The following is a 7,252-nucleotide window of genomic DNA, read 5'->3' on the forward strand; positions in this document are numbered from 1 at the left end:
GTGTAAGACTACAACTCTGCTTCCTGGTCCCAACCCTGGATAGTCACGGTTTGGAGGATTTAAGAAAATTGGCCAGATTTCTAGAAATGAGAGCTGCTCCATCCAAAGTGGGATGGATGCCGTCTCTCCTAACAAGACCAGGTTTTCCCCAGAAGCTTTGCCAATTATCTATGAAGCCCACCTCATTTTTTGGACACCACTCAGACAGCCAGCAATTCAAGGAGAACATGCGGCTAAACATGTCACTCCCGGTCCGATTGGGGAGGGGCCCAGAGAAAACTACAGAGTCCGACATTGTTTTTGCAAAGTTACACACCGATTTAATGTTAATTTTAGTGACCTCCGATTGGCGTAACGGGGTGTCATTACTGCCGACGTGAATTACAATCTTACCAAATTTACGCTTAGCCTTAGCCAGCAGTTTCAAATTTCCTTCAATGTCGCCTGCTCTGGCCCCCGGAAGACAATTGACTATGGTTGCTGGTGTCGCTAACTTCACATTTCTCAAAACAGAGTCGCCAATAACCAGAGTTTGATCCTCAGCGGGTGTGTCGTCGAGTGGGGAAAAACGGTTAGAGATGTGAACGGGTTGGCGGTGTACACGGGGCTTCTGTTTAGGGCTACGCTTCCTCCTCACAGTCACCCAGTCGGCCTGCTTTCCCGGCTGCTCGGGATCTGCCAGGGGGTAACTAACGGCGGCTAAGCTACCTTGGTCCGCACCGACTACAGGGGCCTGGCTAGCTGTAGAATTTTCCACGGTGCGGAGCCGAGTCTCCAATTCGCCCAGCCTGGCCTCCAAAGCTACGAATAAGCTACACTTATTACAAGTACCATTACTGCTAAAGGAGGCCGAGGAATAACTAAACATTTCACACCCAGAGCAGAAAAGTGCGGGAGAGACAGGAGAAGCCGCCATGCTAAATCGGCTAAGAGCTAGTAGCTACGCTAAGCTAGCGGATTCCTAAAAACACGCAAAGTGAATAATGTGTAAATAATTTAGAGGTGATTCAGCAGAAGGAGTGCTTTAGTTAAGGCACGTAAAGATTACATTGGGAAACAAATCGTAATCTAGATAACTAGATCAATCTAACTGCGCAGATTAAACAGCTAACAGATACAGAAAAACACTGCTGTGCTCCGGAACAGGAAGTGATACAATACCGCAGTGAGAGCCAACCACCAGTAGTAGTATATATATATAATTGCATCAGTGAGTACAGAGGAGCTTCACTGGAAACTAATTGTGTGCAAAGTCAAAGTTGTCATTCACCTGTGAAAGATGTCCCGATCCATCATCACCTCTCCAACAGAGTCCTTAGCAAGCTGTCGCAGCTTCCCCATGCAGTCCTTCAGACGAGGATCAGACGGATGAAGTCCGGTTTTTTTCAGGGCCTGCAAACAATGATGGGCAGCCGTTTTAACAGACGACCTGATTTTGATTACAATATTACAGAATTTAGCAAAGCAACCTATTCATTAAAAATAAAAATATTCAAACACTCACCGAGATGAAGTATGAGACGAGGAGCTGCTCTTTTCCTTCAGTGATGGTGTAAAAAAGCATGTCTTCTAGTCCTCTACTGGATGACTTTGCATGCACAGTCCTCATGCGTGAGAATAAAAAAGTCAGTGTTGTGAGGTTTTCACATACATACCCCCACCCACCCCACCAAAAAAATTAATTGGAACAAACTTTTTAAGTTTTAAAGAAAAAAAAAAAAAATAAATCACTCACATACATACTACACAACAACACAAAAGCAGATGATTTAAATTATTATACATGCTCAATTTCAAAAACAAACTGATCAGTCAAAGGAAACCACCAAAAAGAAATGTCTTTTTACAGCAAAAACAGTCATCTTTTTTTGATGGTGAACAGTGCAGTTGCATATTTTAATAATCTGTACTTATTCTGAATATATATTTTGCCAGTTTTCTTTATTTTTCAAATACATATATTAAAATAAGCTAATTTGGCTTTTCCCTTTTATTTTCATAGTTAAACAGCAGATCCAATATGGATCTGCACCCAGAATTCACAATGGTGCATATATATATATATATATATATATATATATATATATATATATATATATACACACCATGGTCAGTGAGAATTCCATGTCTAACGGGCGTGCATTATTTTCGTGTATACGCACATAGTTCGGTGAGTTAAGTCACTGTTATAATCACTCCGCTCTGGTTGTCACCATAGCAACGCGCAAATCAGTTGGCGCAGATCAGCTGTGTTTTGACAGGTGAATAACAGAAATACGAAAAACATGAATTTCCAAGTGAATTTTAATATTTTTGGTCAAAATAAAACGTTTGAGGAATGGGAAGAGGAGGAGAGCAAACAAGAAGAACAGCAAAAGCAACGGCGTAAAGATTTAACATCGGACGAACTGGACAGGATTGAAGACAGGAATGAAGAAGAGAACGGTTCTATTCTTACGGGCTGTCGGAGCGCTCTGCATCAAAACAGCGAGCACAGTTTCTGGACCTGTTGCCAGAGTTGGCCGCAGCTCCACACAGTAGAGAGGGGAGCGATGTGAGTGGCCCGCTGCGGCGCGAGCCCGCAGACTCAGTAAGCGCATCAGAGGCAAAATATCTTGAGACTGGTATAAAAATACTCACACATTTTTATCAAGTTCTGTTAACTTAAATAAATATTTGTGTGTTAGCTCACTGTGTGGGACCATGGTATAAGTGGATTAAACAACTCTGTGTCGTGCATTCAAACCGTATAATGCACGGCTTCGAGTTGTTTAATTCTTACATACATACATACATATATATACATATACGAGGTCTGTTAGAAAAGTATCGTACCTTTTTATTTTTTTCAAAAACTATATGGATTTGATTCATATGTTTTTACATCAGCCAAGCTTGAACCTTCGTGCACATGCGTGAGTTTTTCCACGCCTGTCGGTTGCGTCATTCGCCTTTGGGCAGGCTTTGAGTGAGCAATGCTCCACCCCTCTCGTCGTTGTTTCATTGCGAGGAAATGGCGGAATGATTTGGGCTTTTTTTCCATCAGAATTTTTTCAGAAACTGTTAAAGACAGGCAGCTGGAAACCATTCGAAAAATTTATCTGGCTTTCGGTGAAAATTTTACGGGCTTCACAGAGAATAAGGAGTGTTACTACAGCTTTAAGGACGGCCCACAATGGCACACGGCGCGCCGCACTCCGAGCCGCCATTGAGAGGCAGAAACCACCACATCATTTCTAAACGGATGGCTGTGTGGAGCCGGGACCGTGCATGAATGCCTTAGTAGATTTTGAGCAGTGTTTAGGGTCGTTGTCTTGTTGAAAGATCCAGTCCTGGTGCAACTTCAACTTTGTCAATGATTCATGAACATTGTTCTCAAGAATCTACTGATATTGAATGGAATCCATGTGACCCTCAACTTTAACAAGATTCCCAGTACCTGCACTGGCCACACAGTCACACAGCATGATGGAACCACCTTGTTATGTCCAAATAACTCAATTTTAGTTTCATCAGTCCACAGCACCTTATTCCAAAATGAAGCTGGCTTGTCCAAATGTGCTTTAGCATACCTCAAGTGACTGTTTGTGGCATGTACACAGAAAAGGCTTCCTCTGCATTACAGCATCATACAGCATCTCTTTGTGCAAAGTGCACTGTGTAGTTGAACAATGCACAGAGATACTATCTGCTGCAAGATCATGTTGTAGGTCTTTGGAGCAGGTCTCTGGGTTGACTATGACTGTTCTCACCATCCTTCGCTTCAGCTTATCTGAGATTTTTCTTCGCCTGCCACTTCAGGCCTTAACTAGTACTGTGCCAGTGGTCTTCCATTTCCTCACTATGTTTCTCACAGTGGAAACTGACAGCTGAAATCTCTGAGATAGCTTTTTGTGTCCTTCCCCTAAACCATGATGTTGAACAATCTTTGTTTTCAGGTCATTTGAGAGTTGTTTAGAGGCTCCATGTTGCCACTCACTAGAAGAGATGCAAAGAGGAGAAAAATTTGCAAATGGCCACCTTAAATACCTTTTCTCATTATTGGATTCACCCGTGTAAGGAGGTCAAGGGTCAATGAGCTTACAAAACCAATTTTGTGTTCCAATAATTAGTGCGAAATGTATTCAAATCAATAAAAGGACAAGGGTGCCCAAAGTTATGCACCTGCCTAATTTTGCTTAAATAGTTATTGCACACTTTCTGTAAATGCTAGAAACCATTTCACTTCTCAAACATCAGTGTGTTCGTCTCCTATGTGATATATTTAACTGAAATTTCTGATCCAGACAACCAATGATTTATAAAGGAAAATCATGAAAATTACCAGGGGTGCCCAAACTTTTCCATACATTTCCCATCCATACTTTCCCCTACTCTTCGCCCTGTATTTGCTTCCCCTGGGGTCCATTCTCAGAAAGCATGGCATCAGCTTCCACTGCTATGCTGATGACAGCCAGCTATATGTCCCCATAAAGAAAAATGATGCCTCTTCTCTTCAGCCCGTTTTGTCCTGTCTTGAGGATGTTAAAGCCTGGATGGCATTGAATTTTCTTAAGAAAAGAAAAGAAAAGAAAACGGAGGTGATTGTTTTTGGCCCTAGCAGCTCCTGTTCTTCTTCACCTGTCGATCTGGGGCCTTTGTCAGCCTTTTCAAAATCTACTATCACAAACTTGGGTTTTAAGATGGACAACGATTTTAAACTGGACCACCAAATCAGTGCAGTAGTCAGATCAAGTTTCTTTCACTTAAGGCAGCTTGCTAAGGTTAAGCCTTTTCTTGCACATCAGCACTTTGAAACAGCAATCCATGCTTTTATTACCTCCCGGCTGGATTACTGTAATGCACTTTATTATGGAATTAGCCAGTTCTCCCTTGCACGTCTCCAGCTAGTTCAGAATGCTACTGCCCATCTGCTAACTGGTGCACGTAAGAGGGAGCACATTACACCTATCCTGGCCTCCCTCCACTGGCTGCCTGTGCATTTTAGAATTCATTTTAAGATTCTTTTATTTGTTTTTAAATCTTTAAATGGCCTTGCCCCGCCCTACCTCTCTGAGCTGCTTCATTGTTATGCCCCTGCTCGCCACCTCCGGTCAGCTGATCAGCTCCTCCTGGAGGTGCCGAGGTGCAAGCATATGCTCAGAGGGGACCGAGCTTTTTCTGTTGTGGCTCCAAAGATGTGGAACGAGTTACCGCTCCACATCAGGCAGGCCTCTTCACTTTTTGTTTTTAAAACTAATCTTAAAACCCACTTTTATGCACTGGCTTTTAATCCAGAATGAGATCTTGATCTGTTTTGGTTGTTTTAAGTGATTTTACTTGTTTTAGTTTTTTTTTTTTTGGAGGGGGGCTTTTTTTTTTTTGTACTTTGTGGTTTGTTACCTTTTATATGTCCCCTTGTGTAAAGCACTTTGTTTCAGCTGCAGCTGTTTTTTTTTAAAGTGCTTTATAAATAAAGTTGATTTGATTTGATTGTTAATTTGATTTGATACAACTGTGTGTGTGTGTGTGTGTGTGTGTGTGTGTGTGTGTGTGTGTGTGTGTGTGTGTGTGTGTGTGTGTGTGTATACGTACACACACACACACACACACACACACACACACACACACACACGGTCCATTACCACCATTAGTGGTCCATGAATGTATTGCCAAAATATCATATTCTAAATGAGAAAGGTTTCTCCAACTGTTTAGAAATTACTTCTAATTCTAATACACAGTAACATACATGTATTATGTTCATTAGTAACTCAACTTGTATGTGAATTGTTATTGTTTTTGGATCTTTGGGGAAGTGGGTTGTGAGATTTATTTATTTATTTTGGCTCAGTGGGTGTTGGTCTGAAAAACTTTGAGAAACACTTATTAGATAAAATATCAAAAATTTAAATATAATATTAAAATAAACATAAATATGATCATGTTTGTGCTTTTATGCATTATTATAATTTTTCATTATTTCATTATTATCATTTTAAAATCGCCCATGTATTTATCCTTCAGTTGATGCTGTTTTTTAAGTCGCCTTGATGGTTTAATTTTTGTAAAATGTAATTATTTATTGTGGCACGTCAAACGCCTCGCGCACAAACACGCCGTCGGCAGCATGACGTCACTTCCCCTCAGAGAGAGAAACACACACTCGCACTCACGTTTTGAGGTGCAGATAGTCGAAATGTGGTGAAGATCGTCGCTGGTTGTCCGCTGGCGACTTTGTGCTCAGACAACATGTTGGCTGTTTGATAAAAAGCTTCCTGACACAGGCTGTCAGCCGCAGCGCCCTCACACGGTGCATAATAAACCGCAGGCAGGCGACAAAAGATAGTTAGCGGCTCCTCCAGCGGGCTCAGATCCTGAAATAAAACGCTCAGCGTTTGATGCCTTCAAGTGCCAACAGGAATTTCGAACTGTGTTGTCACACCAGCAACTGATTTATCGCTAAATTTAGGTTAATTGTTTTTGATAACGGTTGAATTCTTTAAAGTCGTTTAAAATATGAACAATTTCCCTTTGTCATTTCTTTCTTTTTCTTTTTTCTTTTTTTTTTTTGTAATAATAGGATTTTCTAGCAATTTCCTAACGGTTGTAACAAAGCTCTTTTCAGTGTCAGTACAGTGAAAAAAAAAAACGTTAAACAGCTGCCATGAAGAGCATACAAATAATAAAATAGCAATGAACAAAATGAAAATATTAATATGAATGATTTGTGAGCTAAATGGTGAATTATAACAGCAATAAACATTAAGTTATCGCATTATGTCTATTAAAATCAGTGATCATGTATTTTTATTCAGTTGCAATGAAATAATAAAGATGAGGCAGTTTAATGAACACTTTTATGCCTTCGTCACCCTGAAACCTTTTTAAAGAACTAAAAGCTTTTGTTCAAGCTTTTTGTTTCATTAATGACATGGTTGTATGCATCACGTTTTTCCCTGTCATTCTGGCACAAGTTGGTTTTGTCTCGTGTGACCAAAATATGTTACAGAATTGTACACGCATGTTTAAAAGGCAAACTCAAATTTGTTTGTTTTTATTTTATTATTTATATTTTTAAAGGAAAGACGTCCAAAATTCCGCGTAACAGCGAAAGCACCATGGAGAGGCTGGCAGATGCTTTGGCCAATCACCAGCGTCATAGTGATTAATTATTCAGTATTACCAAGAGTACTGTGTTATTGCAGTATCAGAGTACATAGTACTTTTTTCGTTGTGATGAAATTCAAACATAACACCGGCTGATGTTGAT

The 7,252-nt window shown here is 40.5% G+C and overlaps 1 protein-coding gene across 2 annotated transcripts in view; it reads right to left on the reverse strand.

Annotated features, from left to right (window-relative positions):
- The window catches only part of LOC117506546 (glutaminase kidney isoform, mitochondrial-like), a 67,962-nt gene extending 61,600 nt beyond the window's left edge, over nt 1-6,362 (reverse strand). For both annotated transcript variants that reach the window (XM_034166053.1, XM_034166052.1), the window contains exons 1-3: nt 6,156-6,362; nt 1,505-1,604; nt 1,271-1,392 (exon numbers count right to left, since the gene is read on the reverse strand). In XM_034166053.1, the coding sequence (XP_034021944.1) occupies nt 1,271-1,392; nt 1,505-1,604; nt 6,156-6,298 (365 nt within the window). In that variant the 5' untranslated portion in view covers nt 6,299-6,362. The remainder of the gene's footprint in view (nt 1-1,270; nt 1,393-1,504; nt 1,605-6,155) is intronic.
- Nucleotides 6,363-7,252: the final 890 nt, after the last annotated feature.

Source organism: Thalassophryne amazonica, chromosome 3 (assembly GCF_902500255.1).
Source record: "Thalassophryne amazonica chromosome 3, fThaAma1.1, whole genome shotgun sequence".
In the NCBI taxonomy this organism is placed as follows: domain Eukaryota; kingdom Metazoa; phylum Chordata; class Actinopteri; order Batrachoidiformes; family Batrachoididae; genus Thalassophryne; species Thalassophryne amazonica.